Source organism: Saimiri boliviensis, chromosome 17 (genome assembly GCF_048565385.1).
Source record: "Saimiri boliviensis isolate mSaiBol1 chromosome 17, mSaiBol1.pri, whole genome shotgun sequence".
In the NCBI taxonomy this organism is placed as follows: Eukaryota; Metazoa; Chordata; class Mammalia; order Primates; family Cebidae; genus Saimiri; species Saimiri boliviensis.
This window is the reverse complement of record NC_133465.1, coordinates 40,971,046-40,990,126: the sequence shown is the minus strand read 5'-3', so window position 1 is coordinate 40,990,126 and position 19,081 is coordinate 40,971,046. Positions and strand designations below refer to the sequence as shown.

At 49.3% G+C, this 19,081-nt stretch overlaps 1 protein-coding gene across 1 annotated transcript in view; it reads left to right on the top strand.

Moving 5' to 3' along the window:
- The window catches only part of ACSF2 (acyl-CoA synthetase family member 2), a 46,778-nt gene that overhangs the window by 16,894 nt on the left and 10,803 nt on the right, over positions 1 to 19,081 (top strand). The window contains exons 2-10 of the mRNA XM_003931272.4: positions 15,479 to 15,674; positions 16,043 to 16,171; positions 16,434 to 16,487; positions 16,932 to 17,050; positions 17,167 to 17,332; positions 17,915 to 18,010; positions 18,151 to 18,308; positions 18,566 to 18,657; positions 18,967 to 19,043. Of these exons, the coding sequence (XP_003931321.1) occupies positions 15,479 to 15,674; positions 16,043 to 16,171; positions 16,434 to 16,487; positions 16,932 to 17,050; positions 17,167 to 17,332; positions 17,915 to 18,010; positions 18,151 to 18,308; positions 18,566 to 18,657; positions 18,967 to 19,043 (1,087 nt within the window). The remainder of the gene's footprint in view (positions 1 to 15,478; positions 15,675 to 16,042; positions 16,172 to 16,433; positions 16,488 to 16,931; positions 17,051 to 17,166; positions 17,333 to 17,914; positions 18,011 to 18,150; positions 18,309 to 18,565; positions 18,658 to 18,966; positions 19,044 to 19,081) is intronic.

The window sequence follows — 19,081 nt, the reverse complement described above, 5'->3', positions numbered from 1 at the left end:
ATGGTGGTGGGCACCTGTAATCCCAGCGACATGGGAGGCTGAGGCACGAGAATCACCTGAACCCAGGAGGAGGAGGTTGCAGTGAGCTGAGATCATGCCACTGCACTCCAGCCTAGGCGACAGAGTGAGACTTTGTCTCAAAAAAAAAAAAATTATAAAAAATTACGTTGTAAAGCTGCCCTCTGGATCTTGCTAGAGCCTTGCATTCGGTAAGCCATACTCTAAATGAGAAATTCTGTGTCATCAGCTGCTCTGTGCTCCTGAACCTGCAGAGTATGCATCCACGTCTGAGACAGGTTGGCAGGGCTAACAGTCAGATTGTACTGTGACTGTCCAGAGAACACATCCTCAGGAAGGAAAAGCCCAGGACATTCAATAGGACTGTTTATTTTCTTGAGTAATTTAGATATCATGAACAGATGTGTTTTCTCGGCTTGCCCAGCTTGATTCATTAATGTATATAATTTGCACAGACATGCTATGTGCTGCTTTTGTCTTTCTGACAGAATGTTGAATAGATGCTACAATCTTGTAAATTTAGTTTATTAATTATGACTATACTGGAAGTAACTTAAGCCCTAGAAGGTTTTTTAACCTCGTATTGAAGTATATGACAGATTCAGAAAAGTATAGCGGTTTTTTTTTTTTTTTTTTTTTTGAGACAATCTTAGCTCACTGCAATCTCTGCTTCCCGAGTTCAAGCGATTCTCCTGCCTCAGCTTCCCGAGTAGCTGGGATTGCAGGCACATACCACTATGCCTGGCTAAATTTGGTATTTTTAGTAGAGACGGGGTTTCACCTTGTTGGTCAGATTGGTCTTGAACTCCTGACCTCAAGTGACCCACCTGCCTCGGCCTCCCAAAGTACTGGGATCACAGGTGTGAGCCACCATACCTAGCCAGAAAAGTACACATATTTTAAGGCCCACTGGATGCACTTTTGATAAACTGAATACACCCACATAACCAGCACTCAAATCAAGACACAGAACATGAAAAGAAACCAGGAGTTCCCTTGTGACTTCTTTAAGTCACTGACTCACACCACCTGACCACTCTCCTGACTTCTAATAGCATAAATTAGTTTTACCTATTTGGTACATATAAATGGAATTAGACAATATACCTTTTAAAATCTGCCTTCTTTCATTAAACGTTATTTTTATGAGATTCATTCACATTTCTGGGTGTAATCATAGTTCCTTTGCTCTCATTACTGTATAATTACAAAGAAGTCACCATTTATTTCGTTGTTGATGGACATTTGGGTAGTTTCCATATTGGAAATGATACAAATATCCTAATACCTGTCTTTTGGTGAGCACATGTTTGATTTCTGTTGGATATATGCCTAAGAGTGGTTTATGTGCATTACTTTTTAAGTGTACATTCAGTGGCTTATAGTATATTCATTTTATTTATTTATTTTTTTGAGACGGAGTTTCGCTCTTGTTACCCAGGCTGGAGTGCAATGGCGCGATCTCTGCTCACTGCAACCTCCGCCTCCTGGGTTCAGGCAATTCTCCTGCCTCAGCCTCCTGAGTAGCTGGGATTACAGGCACGTGCCACCATGCCCAGCTAATTTTTTTTATTTTTAGTAGAGACGGGGTTTCACCATATTGACCAGGATGGTCTTGATCTCTTGACCTCGTGATCCACTCGCCTCGGCCTCCCAAAGTGCTGGTGCTTCTGAGATGGTTGCAGTGTTTATCATTTCTAGGAATAATTAGTGTTGTGTTATTTTGTGCCTTTGGTGTCAGTGGTTTCTGTACCTATGTAGGTTCTGTGAGCTAAACATCGGTAACAGCTCTGGCTGGTCCAGACACATCCTGATTCATATCTGAAGGCTGGTTGAATGCAGCGGCTTGACAGACCTGTTCATGGTTGTGCCAGCTCTGGGCCCACAGGCAAGCACACTCACCTCCTGCTGCTGTCCTCAGGGTGTGTAGTAGAGTGAGACCATCTTGCCCTTCTTCTTTTTTTTTTTTTATCTCTCAGCAAATTTTTAGAAAGATGCACTTCTTTCTTGACCAGTTTAAAGCACTCTCTGAAATGTAAAATTCTGGCACTGTCCCAGGCAGCTCCGAGAGATCCTGAGCTCTGTGAGATCCTGAATGGTTGCGTGTGAGCAGGAGGAAGTAGGGGCTCAGGATAGACCCAGAGGGCCTCAGCAGAAGGGGAAGAGCCTGAATTTGGAGTCTTAGCCAGTCCTGGGCAAGTCTGGGCCACAGGCTGAGTCTTCCAGCATCATCTAGGAGTTCTTTCTCTCCGGCCTTCTGAACCCTCTTCCCACTGCTCCTCAGACAAGGCAGGCAGAGCCTTGTTCAAGCCCACCACATGGCCCAGCCAGAATAAGAGCTTGGCCTGAGGCTGGTGGAGGCACATGGCCTTTTCTCTAGTTCTTTCTGTGTCTGATGGACCAGGTGACAGCCTTCTGGCCAGATAATAAGTGAAGTGGGAGGAAGTCAGTGGATGGGGGTGGAAAGCACCCAGTTTTAGGAGGCAGCTTACTGAGGGAGGCCACACCCACCCCTAGGTGTCCTTGGCTTCAGGAAGTCCTCGATGTCATCTGATGCTTGTCATCTGTCACTTCCTGGCCTGGTCACAGTCCCTGCTGAGGGCAGCTAGGTGCTTCCATCATGGAGCACTTTGTCCCGTTTTCAGTAGATTATCTCTTCCCAGCTATCCACTCAGATCTGGGGTGTTGAAATAGAAAATGCCTGAAGCTTGGAGTCAAATTCAAAAGACACATTAAACTTCAGCTCTGTACCTTGTGCTTTGGGGCAGGTCTTCTTCAAGCTTTGTAAAAATGAGACTTGTGGCCGGGCGCGGTGGCTCATGCCTGCAATCCCAGTACTTTGGGAGGCCGAGGCAGATGGATCACTATGTCAGGAGTTCAAGACCAACCTGACCAACACAGTGAAACCCCATCTCTACTAAAAACGCAAACATCAGCCAGGCATGGTGGTCTGCACCTGCAATCCCAGCCACTCAGGGGGCTAAGGCAGGGGAATCACCCGAACCCGGGAAGCAGAGGCTGCAGTAAGAGTCAAATTCACTTATAGTATATTCACAGATATGTACAAACATCACTATAGTCAACTGTAGAACATTTTCATCACTGCACAGAGTTACCCTATGCCCTTGTAGCTATTATCTCTCTGTCTTCTTATCTCTCTCTGCCCTAAGCAACCACTTAATCTGCTTTCTGTCTATAGAATTGACTATTCTGGACATTTCATACATATGGAATCATACTGTCTTGTATGATTAAAATAAGGATGGCCAGGAGTGGTGGCTCACTCTTGTGATCCCAGCACTTTGAGAGGTTCAGACAGGTAGATGACTTGAGCCTGGGAGTTCAAGAACAGCCTGGGCAACATGGCTATATGCCACCCATCATAAGCCCTGTCTCTACCAAAAATACAAAAATTAGCCGGGTATGGTGGTGCCCGCTTGTAGTTCCAGATACTTGAGGGAGCTGAAACAGGAGGATCTCTTGAGCCCGAGAGACAGAGGTTATAGTAAGCTGAGATCATGCCACTGCACTCCAGACTGAGCCACAGAGTGAGACTCTATCTCAAAATAATAACAACAATAATAATAATGAGATGATCAAAGTATGATTTCACGAATCACACGGTTTATTGCCATACAAAGAGATTTTATCGTTGTTGTTGTTCACATTCTTAAAGCGGGCAGAATGAGAAAACAAATACATTCAATGGAGGAGGTCCCTTAGCCACATAGTGAGGGAGTTCCAATCTGCTGGAGTCCAATTATTAAAGTTTGATTGCTCACTTAGGATGAAAGCAAGCCTCCGTGGGAAGTAAAGTCTAGCTGAAGCTTGAGGCTACCTTTAGAGGAGAGATTCTCCACTAGATTCTCCGCTAGGTGGCTTGACTATGCTAGAGGGTGTACCAGAGTTGGTTGAAGCTGTGGAAATTAGCTCAAAGGTTAATTGGGTGTGTCCTTAGCGCAGCCTGAGCTCTCAATCTTCAGAGAAGCACTCAGACAGCGTGTAGCCCTGCCACAGCCCAAGGTCTCAAAGTGTCTGTCAAACTCTTGGGTTTATCTGTACAGTCATGCAATGCTTAATCTCGGGAACACATTCTGAGAAATACTTCGGGTGATTTTGTCATTGTGCAGACATCATCAAGTGCGCTTACACAAAGCTAGGTGGTAGCGTCTACTACATACCTAAGCTATGTGGCACTGCCAATTGTACCTAGGCTGCAAACCTGGACAGCATGTCACTGTCCCAAATCCTGTAGGCCATCGTAAGTATTCGTGTATCTGAACATAGCTAAACGTAGAAAAGCTATAGTAAAAATACAGTATTACAGTATCTTTTTTTTTTTTTTGAGATGGAGTCTCACTCAGTCACCCAGGCTGGAGTGCAGTGGCATGATCTCAGCTCACCACAACCTCTGCCTCCCAGGTCCAAGCGATTCTCCTGCCTCAGTATCCCGAGTACCTGGGACTACAGGCCACCACGCCCGGCTAATTGTTGTATTTTTAGTAGAGACAGGGTTTCACTGTGTTAACTAGGATGGTCTCAATCTCCTGACCTTGTGATCTGCCCACCTTGGCCTCCCAAAGTGCTGGGATTACAGCCATTAGCCACCGTGCCCAGCCCAGTATTCCAGTATAATCCTATGGGGCCGCTGTCGTATATGCCATCCATCATAAGCCACAACATCATTTTGCAGTGCGTGACTGAATTTTAGAGTCCAGTAGTTGAGGTCAGTAGCTCACAAATGGGGCCTCAGGAAGTATGGTGGTGTCACATTCTTAAAGGGAGAGAAGTACATCCCATGTTCTTGTCACAGCAAAATATGTCACTCCCATAGCAAACGTCAACATAAATAACAAATGGAAAAAAATTCTTCAGGTATAATGAGTTTAATCGGGAATAAGCAACAAGGAATATGCATGCCACAGTAAACTACGGGCATATTCAGGGGGGCAAAGAAAGATAAGGATTTTTTTTTTTTTGAGATGGAGTTTTGCTCTGTTGCCCAGGCTGGAGTGCAGTGGCATGATCTTGGCTTACTGCAACCTCTGCCTTCTGGGTTCAAGCGATTCTCCTGCCTCAGCCTCCTGAGTAGCTGGGATTACAGGCGGGTGCCACCATGCCTGGCTAATTTTTGTATTTTTAGTAGAGATGGGGGTTTCATCATGTTGGCCAGGCTGCTCTCGAACTTCTGACCTCAGGTGATCCACCTGCCTCGGCCTCCCAAAGTGCAGGGATTACAAGTGTGAGCCACCGCGCCCAGCCAGGAAGACAAGGATTTTTAAAGGTAAAATGAGGGTTACATATGTTGTCTTGAAATAGTCATCCTCGGCTGCAAGGATCAAAAGCAAGGGTGGCAACCATCCAGGGCTGGACAGGCAGTTGCTGCGCAGATGTCCGCACAGAAGTATTTTTTTGTGTAAGACTGAGGTGACCTTTGTGCAAGATTGTTGTGGTTTTGGCAAAGTCTTTTATGATATCTTTTTTATCAGGTAGTCATGCATGAGAACCCTCCCTGCACGGTCTTACCTGGCTCCATTTTGTCAGGGTTTGACACAAGTGACTCCATTTTGATTCTAACAACTTCTTCACAAACTGTGTATGTGTTTGGAATTATTTAAAAGCTTTGTAACATACACAATACGTAGTGGGTTTTTTTTGTTTTTGTTTTTGTTTTTTTTTTTTTTTTTTTTTTGGAGATGGAGTCTCGCTTTGTCACCCAGGCTGGAGTGCAGTTGTGCAACCTGGGCTCCCTGCAACCTCCGCCTCCTGGGTTCAAGCAATTCTCCTTCCTCAGCCCCCCAAGAAGCCGAGACTACAGGTACCTACTACAATGCCTGGCTAATTTTTGTATTTTTTTTTTTTTTTTTTTTGAGACGGAGTTTCGCTCTTGTTACCCAGGCTGGAGTGCAATGGCGCAATCTCGGCTCACCGCAACCTCCGCCTCCTGGGTTCAGGCAATTCTCCTGCCTCAGCCCCCTGAGTAGCTGGGATTACAAGCACGTGCCATGATGCCCAGCTGAATTTTTGTATTTTTAGTAGAGACGGGGTTTCACCATGTCGACCAGGATGGTCTCGAACTCTCGACCTCGTGATCCACCCACCTCGGCCTCCCAAAGTGCTGGGATTACAGGCTTGAGCCACCGCGCCCGGCCCAAATTTTTGTATTTTTAGTAGAGACAGGGTTTCAGCATCTTGCCCAGGGTGGTCTTGAACTCCTGAGCTCAGGCAATCTGCCTGCCTTGGCCTCCCAAAGTGCTGGGATTACAGGCATGAGCCACCATGCCCTGCCCAATATGTAGTCTTTTGTTACTGGCTTCTTTCACTTATAAATGTTTTCAAGGTCCAACCATGTCATGACATGTATCACCACTTCATTTCCTTTTTAAAAATTGCTTTATTGTAGTAAAATACACATACCATGCAATTTGCCATCATAATTAACTATTGAAGTTTGCGGTTTGTGGCATTAAGTACAGCACACTCACACTTTTGTACAACCATCAGCACCACCCACCTCCAGAACGTTTTCATCTTTCCCAACTGAAGCTCTGTACCCATTAAATGATAAGTGGCCATTCCCCCTCCCTAGTCCCCAGCAAACAGCATTCTACTCCTAGACAACTTTTACGTTCAGTTTCTTCTTTCACTTAATAAATGAGAGGGTCCATTGCTGACTAATGGGATTGCTTCTCTAAGTGGAGGCCTTCTTGCGTATATACAATGGAGTTTATCATAAAGAAGGGTACAGAAAATGTGGTTGTAGAAAGACAACAGGTGGAGACACAAACTGGCCAAGGGTTTTCTTTTTTTTTCTTCTCTTTTCTTTTTTTTTTTTTTTTTTTTTTTTTGAGACAGAGCGTCACTCTTTCACCCAGGCTGGAGTGCAGTGGCATAATCTCAGCTCGCTGCAACCTCTGCCTCCCGGGTTCAAGCAATTCTCCTGCCTCAGCCTCCTGAGTAGCTGGGATTACAGGCACACGCCACCACACCCAGCTAATTTTCCAATTTTATTAGAGACAAGGTTTCACGATGTTGGTCAGGCTGGTCTCGAACTCCTGACCTTGTGATCTACCTGCTTCGGCCTCCCAAAGTGCTGGAATTATTGGTGTGAGCCACCACGCCCAGCTGGCTGAGGGTTTCCATACTGGGCATCCTGTCCACAGGCCACAGCAACCCTGCTGCAGATCCGTCCAATTCTTTGACATCAAGAAATTGATCCAGGCCAGGAGTGGTGGCTCATACCACCAGCACATTGGGAAGCCAAAGCAGGTGCATCACTTGAGGTCAAGAGTTTGAGACCAGCCTGGCCAACATGGTGAAACCCCATCTCTACCAAAAAACACAAAAATTTAATTAGGCATGGTGGTGCACGCCTGTAATCCCAGCTACTCAGGAGTCTGAAGTGGGAGAGTTGCTTGAACCCGGGAAGTGGAGGCTGCAGTGAGCAGAGATCACGCCACTGCACTCTAGTCTGGGAGATAGAGTGACACCTTGTCTCAAAAAAAAAGTTGATCCTGTGAGCCATTTCCATGTTGTGGGTTTCCTGGCAGGTTTCATAGCTCTCCTGCTGTCACTGTCAGCATGGCTTCTCCTAGTACCACCGATGCTTAATGTCCTCAGTGAGTCCCTCCGTGATGAGGACTCTGTTTAGGGTCCTGAATGTGCCTTCTGTATTCCCTTCCTGTGCCATCCTAAGTCCTGGCAATGAACTTCAGGTTTTAAATCCACGAGCTTAGATATAAGTCTCCACTGGCAGGCCTGATGTTCCATACCCAGATGATCCCTGTAATCGATTCCATTGTTTAGATGGATATACCACATTTTGTTTATTTATTCATCTTTGCTGGACATTTGGTTCGTTTCTACCTTTTGGGTATTGTGAATAGTGTTGCTGTAAACATTCATGTACAGGTTTTTGTTTATTTATTTATTTTATTTTTTTGAGACCGAGTCTCACTCTGTCACCCAGGTCAAAGTGTAGCCGCAACATCTCAGGCTCCAGTGATGCTCCTACCTAGGCCTCCAGAGTAGCTGGGACTACAGGTGTGCACCACCATGCCCAGCTGATTTTTAAATTTTTTTGTAGAGATGGAATCTCACTATGTTTCTTAGGCTAGTCTCAAACTCCTGAGCTCAAGCAATCCTCCCATCTCAGCCTCCGAGAGTACTGGGCTTACAGGCATGAACTACTGTGTCTGGCCTGAGTTTTTGTTTGAACACATGTTTTCAGTTCTTTTGGGCATATATTATAACTAGGAGTGGAATTGCTGGGTTGTATGCTAATTCTATATTTAACTTTTTGAAGAACCACCACACTATTTTCCAGGCAGCTGACTCATTTTACATTCCCACTGGCAATATACTCCCATGCTTGCCAACATTTTTTTTTTTTTTTTTTTTTTTTTTTTTTTTTTGAGTCAGAGTCTCGCTCTGTCGCTAGGCTGGAGTGCAGTGGCGCAATCTCGGCTCATAGCAACCTCCAACTCCATGGTTCAGGCGATTCTCCTGCCTCAACCTCCCGAGTAGCTGGGATTACAGGCATGCGCAACCTCACCCAGCTAATTTTTGTATTTTTAGTAGAGATGGGGTTTCACTCTGTTGGCCAGGATGGTCTTCATCCCCTGACCTCGTGATCCGCCCGCCTCTGCCTCCCAAAGTGCTGGGATTACAGGCATGAGCCACCGCACCCGGTCAACATTTGTTATTTTGTTTTTTGATGTTTGTTTTTTGAGACAGAGTTTTGCTCCTGTCACCCAGGCTAGAGTGCAATGGCACGGATCTCTTAAGCCAAAGTGCTGGTATTACAGGCGTGAGCCATCGCACCAGTGAGCAGTAATCGTGCCACTGCACTACAGCCTGGGTGACAGAGTTAGTCTCAAAACAAAATGAAAGAACAGAAAAAGAAGTAGTGGCTTGGAGGGTGGGGCAGAGGGAGGGAGAGCAACAGGATACATAGCTAATGCATGCGGGGCTTAATACCTAGGTGACAGGTTGATAGGTGCAGCAAACCACCATGGCAAACGTTTACCTATGTAACAAACCTGAATGTTCTGCTTATGTATCCCAGAACTTAAAATAAAATTTTAAAAAGAGAAATAAAGAAATGGGCTGGGCATGGTGGCTCACATCGGTAATGCCAGCACTTTGGGAGGCCAAGGCGGGCAGATCATGAGGTCAAGAGTTCGAGACCAGCCTGACCAACATGGTGAAACCCTGTCTCTAAGTAAAAAAAAAAAAAAATACAAAAATGAGCCAGTGTTGTGTCTGAAGGCTAAGGCAGGAGAATTGCTTAAACCTGGGAGACGGAGGTTGCAGTGACCCAAGATCGTGCTGCCACTGTCCCTGGGCAATAGGGCAAGACTCTGTCTCGAAAGAAAGAAAGAAAGAAAGAAAGAAAGAAAGAAAGAAAGAAAGAAAGAGAGAGAGAGAAAGAAAAAGGAAAGAAAGAAAGAAAGAGGAAGGAAGGAAAAGAAAGGAAGAGAGAGAGAGAGAGAGAGAGAGAGAGAGAGAGAGAGAGAGAGAGAGAGAGAGAAAGTGGCCACCTGTGTGCCCAGACATTTGGGATGTGGTAAGGAAGGAGAATTGGTTTGTTGTGCTCCCTCTTTCGAATTGATGGGTGGTTCCTACATTGCATTGATGAGTTTGTAGAACTCTTAATTCTTGGGAAGAGCCACCTGTTTCCAACTCAGCCCTGCCCTACCCTAGTCTCAGTTTCTTGGAATCAGTTAGCAGAAATTGCAGAAAAATAAAATTGAGGCTGTATTATCTCTGATGATCAGACAGGAGATAAATTCCAAACCAGAAGGAACAGGAATCGCCTTTCTCCCAGCTCTGAGGGCGGGGAGTGCGCAGGCATGGCTGTAAGGGAGGCAGGCGCGGCGGGTCCTCTGCTCCTGGCTCGGGCGTTCATCAGCCATGTGAGCCATTTGACCACTTGGCACTTCAGCTTCTTTACCTGTGGAATGGGAGTTCATGATTCTCACCTGCATTAAAATATATATATATATATATATATATATATATATATATATATTTTAATTTTGAGGTGGAATCTCCCTCTGTTACCCAGGCTGGAGTGCAGTGGCGCAATCTCTGCTGACTGCAACCTCCACCTCCTGGGTTCAAGTGATTCTCCTGCCTCAGCCTCCTGAGTAGCTGTGATTACAGTCGCCCACCACCACACCTGGCTAATGTTTTTGTATTTTAGTAGAGACAGGGTTTCACCATGTTGGCCAGGCTGGTCTTGAACTCCTGACCTCAGGTGATTTACCCAGCTTGGCCTCCCAAAGTGCTGGGATTACAGAAGTGAGCCACGGCGCCCGGCCTCACCTGCATTTTTTTGTAGGATTAGATTAGTGTGTTTCAAAGAAACCCAAACTGAGAGTCACTGAAAGAAGATGGGGCAAGGCAATGGCTGTGTGTCTTAACTATTATCAATATCAACATCCTGGCTATAATATTGTATTATAGCTCTGCAAGATGTTAATACTGGGAGAAATTGAATACTGATGGTGAAGGGTGCAGGAGATATTTCTGTATTGGTTCTTTTTTGTTGCTTTTTGTGGATTTTGTTGTTTTGGGGATTTTTTTTTTTTTTTTTTTTAAGAGACAGAGTCTTGCTCTGTTGCCCGGGCTGGATTGCAGTGGGCATGATCAACCTTGAACTCCTAAGCTGAAGAGATCCTCCTGCTCCAGTGTCCTGAGTAGCTAGAAGTACAGCTGCATGCCACTATGCACAGCTAATTAAAAAAAAAAAATTGCCACCCTTGGGAACATGGCAAAACCACATCTCTGCGAAACATACAAAGCAATAGCCAGCCATGGGGTCATACACTTATATTCCCAGTGTGAGCCCTGGAGGTCAAGCCTGGGAGGTCGAGCCATGACTGCACCACTGCTCTCCAGACAAAAAAAAAAAAAAAAAAATTCAATTTTTTTCTGTTCGGCTTTTGTCTCAGTTGTGGCATATACCTCTACAAATTTAAAAAAGTGTGTTTTTTAAATTTATTTTTAATTTTTTTGAGATACAATCTTGCTCTGTTGCCCAAGCTGGTCTGGAACTCCTGGGCTTGAGCAATTCCCCTGCCTTGGCTCTCCAAAGTGCTGGGATTACAGGCATCACCTACCGTATCTGGCCTCGATATTATTTCTTACATCTGCATATGAATCTACAAATATCTCAAAATAAATAAATAAATTTTCAAAAACAAAAAAAAGAAAAAAGAAAAGGACGGGAGTTTCTTTGTCTGGGAGACCGCCAGTCTGGGACTGGTGTGGTAGCTCCTTCCATCCAGTGCCAGGCTCCTCTCTGGTTGCTCTGTGGCGCCTCAAAGCACTATGTGGTCCAAAATGCCATCAGTCTTTTCCCATCACAGACAGGCAGCCTTCCGGCCTAAGGAAGAAGAAGAAAAAAAGAAATGTCCCCTCCTTTAAAAGTTTCTTGGAAGTTTCATACATGACCCCTCTTTAAACCCCTCTGGGCAGAACCTCACCATCTGGCCAGACTGGCAGCCTGGGATGCTTGGAAACCCGGTCTTAATTCCACACAGTGTGGCCAGCTAGATGTCCGAGGGTGCGTCATGAGAGAAGAAGGAGCTATTGGGGTCTCTGTCATACCACCTGTCAGAGTACAGTGAAGGCGCAGGAGAAAACACATGTGCCAGCTGAACTGGATGTTTGTTTGTTTCCCCAGAAATCAGCCTGTTGACTTCCCAGCTAGAGTTTCCAGGAGGCCACTATTTGGTCTGCAAATCATGGCAAATAATGGAAAACCAAGTTCCAAACTAAATGGGACTCCTGGTCGTTGTGAGAATGGGAGGCTTGTCGTGAGGCTGAACAGCTGTCATCCCCGCTGGAGTGCAGTGGCACCATCTCGGCTCACTGCAACCTCCACCTCCCAGATTCAAGCGATGTTCCTGCCTCAGCGTCCCAAGTAGCTGGGATTACAGGCATGCGCCACCATGCATGGCTTATTTCTATATTTTTAGTAGAGATGGGGTTTCACTATGTTGGCCTGGCTGGTCTCAAACTCCTGACCTCACGTGATCTGCCGGCCTCAGCCTCCCAAAGTTCTGGGATTGCAGGTGTGAGTCACCATGCCCGGCCAGTTATCAGACTTTATAGGTGGGGAAGGTGAGGTCTAGAAAGGAGAAATCCTGTGTCTTAATTTGAATTCCCCTGAGAACAAGGATTCGGGTGCAGGTAGTTTATTTCGGAGAGTGATCCTAGGAAGTAGGGACAGGAAGTAGAGAGAGAAAAACAGGGATGGGCAGAAGCCAATGAGGGGCATGTTATTAACATCATCACCCTAGGCAACAAGAGCTTCATTCACCTGGACCTCCGAGAAGGTACTGATACCGCCCAGAAAAGGGGGGACTTGAAGCTCTAGCCCCACAGGGTTGAGGGCTGTCCTTAGAGGAATGAGCCTCTCCTCTTTCAGGCTGGCTTCCAGTCTGGGCTGGCCTGCAGAACCAGGGACTCCTACATTGAGGAGGTTCCTGAAATGATTTGTTTACAAACCTTTCTCTTCCTACCACACTGTGACTTCTTAAAGGGCTGTGAGCAGTGTCTTATCCATCCCTGTATCCCTAGCACCTGGCACAGGGCTGGCACATAGTAGGTGCTCATTAAAGCCTGCTTGAATAGATGACTCAAAGGCAGTTGGGTGGCTTAGATTGCCAGGAGAGTGGTCATGATTCATGGACTCCTTCTCGCCCACTCCCACATCAGAATCACATGGAAGTCCGTTAAAAATTCAGATTTTCCCGGTCCACTCCCCAGAGGCTCTGCAATGAGTAGGCGCTGAAGAGGCCCAGGAACTTGGATTCTTTGTGAGCTCCTGAGTGATTCTGAAGCAGCTATCCTTGGACCACATCTTGAAAAACTGTCACTTGGGGGAGGGAGTGACACTGGTTGAGAAGGTTTCATCTGGTGTCCCTGAAGGGACAAGGGAGGGATCAGCCCGTAAACATAGATCCTGGATCCAACACCCATCCATCCCTCTTCACTTCATAAATGGTGTGGAAACACTTAGGCCCATGGGTGGAGAAAACCCCAACCCCAGGACCTGGAGTTTTGGGGCCCTCGTCATTCTTCCAGGCCCAGTCCTCTGCTCTGGACCCTTTGGTTTCAGCTGGCTTCACGTTCCAGTCCCCACTCCTGTTCTCACAGCACTCCCTCTCACTTTCTGTGCTCCAGCCACAGCGACAAGCTCTTCTCTGCTGGAAATGCCCTCCTCTGCGGGTTAATACCTCCTCACCCTTCAGCTCTCAGCTTAAGCATAACTGTCTTAGGAAGTTTTCCTTGGACCCCTAGGTGATCGCAGATTCCCTCCTACAGGTGCTCATAGGACCACGGCTCCTTCCTTATCCCCACTTTCTAAACGTACATTCCTCATTACTAAGGTTGACGGCACCCCCCCTCTTTCCCACCAGACTCTCAGCTCTGCAGGGACAGGGACCGTATTTGGTTTTGTTCATTTTTTTAGCATTGAGCCTTCGGTGTGGTGGGTGTTTCCTAAATATTTGTTGGAGGAATAAATGTTGGCTAATTACTCTGTAGGGCTGAGGAGGCCATAGTGTGGGTGGCCCCAGGGCCCAGCTCTAAGAGAGGCTTCCCTAACCCAGCTTTGAGGGGACAGAGAATGGGCCTCAGATGGGGTGGGATTACCCCCACAGTCTGCCTCATGGCTCCTATTTCCTGATTTACCAGGCTGTTCCCACCCACGAAGAGCTAATGTTTAATTCCCCCGGAGACAGGGAGTATCTCAGAAGAAGGGCCATGGCTTGTTCTGTCTCTAGTCCTAGCATAGTACTTGGCACATGTAGGTGCTCACTGAATGTGTGTTGAATGCATGGTCAACAAATGCCGTAACAGACGGTAAAATGCCAGTCGATTACAGAGCACTTCACCGTTCCCAAAGCACCTTTGCAGGCCTGTTCACACTTGAACCTCATGGTCCCCCTACGGAATAGGCAAGGCCGTCTATTCATCCCCTTCTGGCCGGAGAGTAAGCAGGTAACTTGCCAGGTCCCACTGGGTTTTGTTTGTTTGTTGTGTGAGACAGGGTCTCTCTCTGGGACCCAGGCTGGAGGGCAGTGGTGCATCCATGACTCACTGCAACGTCTGATCCTCCCACTTCAGCCTCCAGAGTAGCTGGGACTACAGGCATGCACTCCCATACCTGGTTAATTTTAAACTTTTTTTCATAGAGACAGGGTTTCCCTATGTTGCCCAGGCTGGTCTCGAACTCCCGGGCTCAAGTGATCCTCCCGCCTCAGACTCCCAAAGTGCTGGCATTACTTTACAGGTGTGAGCCACTGCGCCTGGCTCAGATGCCACAGTTAATAAAAGGTGGGGAAGTTGGATGGAGCAGTAATGGAAGTGCAGGTTCTCCTCCAGCTTGACGTGCCCTCACTTGGGGATCGCCTCTTACCTGGTAGGGTTGGGAGGAGATGGGGAGTTTCTGGAAGGAACTTCTTTCCGGTGGAGAAAAGTGAAAAGTAGGTTACTCCTGGGACTGCCTAGGCCTCTGCCCAGACCTGTTTCCACCTGTGCCCTGAGACGGACAGGCAGCCGCAGGTGAGAGGTGAGGAGTCCCTGCCCCAGACTAGAACCCGAACTAGGTCCTGAGCTGGCTGCGTCCTCCACTCGACATCCCCAGCTTAGTACTCTCAGGCTCTCGGTGCCCCTTCCTTGTTTGACATCTGGCCCCTTTGCCTTCATTGGCTGCTTTCAGCCAGCTTCTTGATTCCCTGGAGACAGAAACTGCCTGCTTTGTGACATTATCTGAGAGTGGGAACTGGAGCCCAGGTGCCATTTGGCATCTAGGGGCTTTCTTCATCCGCAGGTGCCCGGGATCTTGCAATACTGAGCACTGGGCACCTACAAGCCTGAGGAATAACCGGGGCCTCCCAGCTGCCTCTCTTAGGGCCTCCATCCACCCTCTCCTTAATTCCTTTCCTATTCTATCTTTGGCTTTCAGGCCCAGAGGAGAAAAAAAATGGCCCACCAGGGAGCCTAAAATCCTAAGGCCGTGGATTCCAGCACTGGGTCCAGCCGTGGCTTCACTGGTTCCTCAGGAAGGACCCCAGTGACCTGTTTATTTTCTAGGAGGCGGCGGCTGGGGGCAAAGGCGTGCTTGTGCTTTCTAAGACCTGTCTGTCTGTGCAGCAGGCTCTCCCGGCCTTCCCTGGGGCATCTCCTCTTTCCCTGGAAAGTGAAGGAGGGCCCTTTGCCCCAGCTTGGTGTAAGCTTGTCCCTGTTGTTCTGCCTTGGGATTAGGCTTGAGGTTGGGAAACAGGTCTGGGAGATTTTAGGCTTACAAGAAGATCTGGAGAGAACCTAGTGGTCTCTGACACATTGTCGGCAGCCTGCCCCCTGGCTTGGCTGGGTGTGCCACGTCCTCGGTTCCAGGGAGGCTGATCTGGGAGTGTCAAACCCATAGCTCCTCTCCCCACAGTTCCAGAGAGGTGGATCGCATGATCCCCCTGCCCATCGGAGGCCTCAGCTACATTCAGGGGAACGTCAAAAACCAACTTATCAGCAAGACTGTGGGCCAGTGCCTGGAGGCCACAGCACAGAGGGTCCCAGAACGAGAGGCCTTGATTGTCCTCCATGAAAACGTCAGGTTGACCTTTGCCCAGCTCAAGGAGAAGGTGGGTCCTGACCTGGAAACCACAAAGTGGGCAGGTGCTAGCTCCCAAGCTGCCCTGGCTGGGCAGAACCAGGAGCATGGGCACCTGGCTATGGGGTAATGTGCTAGGGCTGCTGGAGAACCCAAGGGGATGGCAGGAGAAGGGGACGGACTAAGGCCCAGGGGCCTGACGCCTCCTGCATCAGCAGCTCCTGGGGCACTTGTTAACTATGCAGGCTCCAGGGCAGACCCACTGAGGCTGGGAATCTGCCACCCCTTTGTTCCCAGTGATTGTGATGAGAACCCCAGGGCAAAGGGCTGAGGGTGGGAGCTGAGTGCCCCTTCCTGCTTGCCCCCGTCTCACCCCTTGCACCCCATCTTTTACACCAGGTGGACAAAGCTGCTTCTGGCCTCCTGAGCATTGGCCTCCGCAAGGGTGACCGGCTGGGCATGTGGGGACCCAACTCCTATGCATGGGTGCTCATGCAGTTGGCCACTGCCCATGCGGGCATCATCCTGGTGAGGAGGGGCTTGCCTGGCACAGCTGGGTGTGTGTGGGGAACATCATTCAAGGGGAGCCCCTCAGGCCTTCAGCCCCAGAACCAAACCAGTGCCTGGTTGGTTTCTAACCAGGTGGTGCTTTCTCCCGGCTTGGTGGACACTCACCAAGGAGGCCTCCAGGGCCGAGGGAGGTGTAGAGTCTACACCTCCTGGGAGTGGAGGGCCACAGGAGGGACAGGGTCTGCCCAGAATACTGACATGCTCTCGCCACTTCCTCCAGGTGTCTGTGAACCCAGCCTACCAGGCTATGGAACTGGAGTATGTCCTCAAGAAGGTACAGCTCATTTGTCCTGGAGGGCCCGGCTAGGGCCTGGCACAGGGGGCTGCACAGACTCTGCTTGTCAGAGTCTGATGGTGTGAGCAAGGGTGTGCATGGGTGGGTGACAGGCAGAGTGTTCTTCCTTAGGCCATGTGTGGTTGGAAGATGGCCCCAACTCCATGGAGAGAGTGGTTGGTCAGACACGAGCCTGGCGTGAGTGTGCAGGGGAAAGTGTGTGTCCTTGTATGTGATGCATATGTGTCTCAGGACGTGGTGTGTGTGTCTTGGGGCTGGTACATGTGCGCATTGGTCTCGGGTTGTGGTGCCTGTGAGTATGCTGGAGGTGTGTGTGTCAGATGTGGGTGCATCTGTATGAGAGCAGCTGATTAGAGAGGACTATCCCAGAGCTCTAGTCTGGGGCTCCCTCCTGACTGCAGGTGGGGGACTCCCTTTCCACAGGTGGGCTGCAAGGCCCTTGTGTTCCCCAAGCAATTCAAGAGCCAACAATATTACAACATCCTGAAGCACATCTGTCCGGAGTTGGAGAATGCCCAGCCAGGGGCCTTGAAGAGTCAGAGGTGGGTGTGTCCTGGGTTAGTGGGGGTGCATCATTCAGCATCACTGATTCCTTCACTTTCTGGCCACCCTACCCCATCCCTCAGCCCCTGCCTCTCACCCTCCTGCCCACCCCCAGGCTCCCAGATCTGACCATGGCCATCTCAGTGGATGCCCCTTTGCCGGGGACCCTGCTCCTGGACGAAGTGGTGGCAGCTGGCAGCACACAGCAGCATCTGGACCAGCTCCAGTACACCCAGCAGTTCCTGTCCTGCCATGACCCCATCAACATCCAGTTCACCTCGGTAGGGCAGAGGTCTCCAGGCCTCAAGCCCAGGCTGACACGTGCCCCCTGCCCCTGTGACGCTTCCTTGGGGATGGGGAGACAGCAGAGGAGGTCAGAAAAGCATGCATTCTTTCCTGGGACTGGCCTTCAGCTGTCCTCTCTGCCCTGGAAAATATCAGCACCTGGTGTCCTTGTCACATTCCCTGCCCTGGCTCCCTGCCCTCTCCACTCCAGGCCTCTTGTTCCCGGTGCAGTGGCAGATTCAATGAACCAACACAGGTAGGAGCCGGGTAGAGGCTGCCCCTCATTTAGCTGATGGGGAATCAGAGGCCCAGAGAGGGAATTTGCCCAAGCCAGCTAGTGGGTGTCAGAGTTCTCTGGGCCATATAGGTGGCATGAGAACAGAGACCTTAACTTCTGCATTGCTGGACCCTGACACCTGGCATCACGGTAGACCTTTTGCAAATAAACTGAATGAACAGATGGATCTGGGGCAACAATCCCTGTCTCCTGATTCCCGGTCCAGTGCTCTTCAAGGCAGTGGCCCAGGGTGGGAAGGAGATGAGAAGGAGGCCAAGCTGTCCCCCACTTGCCTTGTCAGGGGACAACAGGCAGCCCCAAGGGGGCCACCCTCTCCCACTACAACATTGTCAACAACTCCATCCTGATAGGGGAACGCCTGAAACTGCATGAGAAGGTGAGGCGCACTAGGCCCGGGGCAAGGCTGCAGGAGGAGCGGCTCAGGCAGGGGTGGAGGGTTGGCTGGGCTCCCCTTGCCAGCTAGAGGAACTGGCTTCCGGCTCCAAGGCAGACCCAGCCTCCTGTCTCCATCATCAGACGCCAGAGAAGTTGCGGATAGTCCTGCCCTGTCCCCTGTACCATTGCCTGGGATCCGTGGGAGGCACAATGGTGTGTCTGATGTTCGGTGCCACCCTCATCCTGTCCTCTCCCATCTTCAACGGCAAGAAGGCACTGGAGGCTATCAGCAGAGAGAGGTGGGCATTGGTGGCCTGTGGGCTGATAAAACCCTCTTGTTCCTCACTCCTGGGCCTTGATACCTTTTGAAGCTGCCTCCTCCCTCCAGCCAGGAGACTGGGGATGGGGACAGTGGATGACCCCCAAGAGAGGACCAGTTCCTGTCTCAGGAGCTTCTCCTGCCTGTTCTCTTGCTGCAAGTTCATGGCGGGGGTGGGTGAGAAGAGGGAGTTCCTTTCCACTTTCAAGCCTAATTTTGAGAACTCCTCTTATACAGAGGCGGCTTCTTATATGGTACCCCCACGATGTATGTGGACATTCTGAACCAGCCAGACTTCTCCAGTTATGACATCTCATCCATGTATGGAGGTGGGGTGGGGCCAAGGGCAGCCAGGTATGGGGAGGGGGCTGCTTCCCCCACAGTAATGGCCTGGGTGACTTAGATATGCTCCCAGCCTTTTATTTAGGGGACAGGAAGGACACTGTCAAAATATGGGTGGGAGGGAGGGAGATCCCCAGTGTCCCTGGACACCAGCCCAAGGCCACCTTGCCAGGTGTAGGAAAGGCTCGGGGTCAGGGGAGAAGAGGGAATGTTCCTCTCTTGAGTGAGCTGTAGGTGAGAGGACTCCACAGGGCTTGGAGAAGTGGGAAGCTGGGTCAGCCCTCTCTCTGATTCAGGTACGATCGGTGGGTCCCCTGTAGCTCCAGAACTCGTCCGAGCCATCATGAACAAGCTGAATATGAAGGAGCTGACGGTGAGTGGTGACCGGGGCCCAGGCTGTGGGCAGGCCAG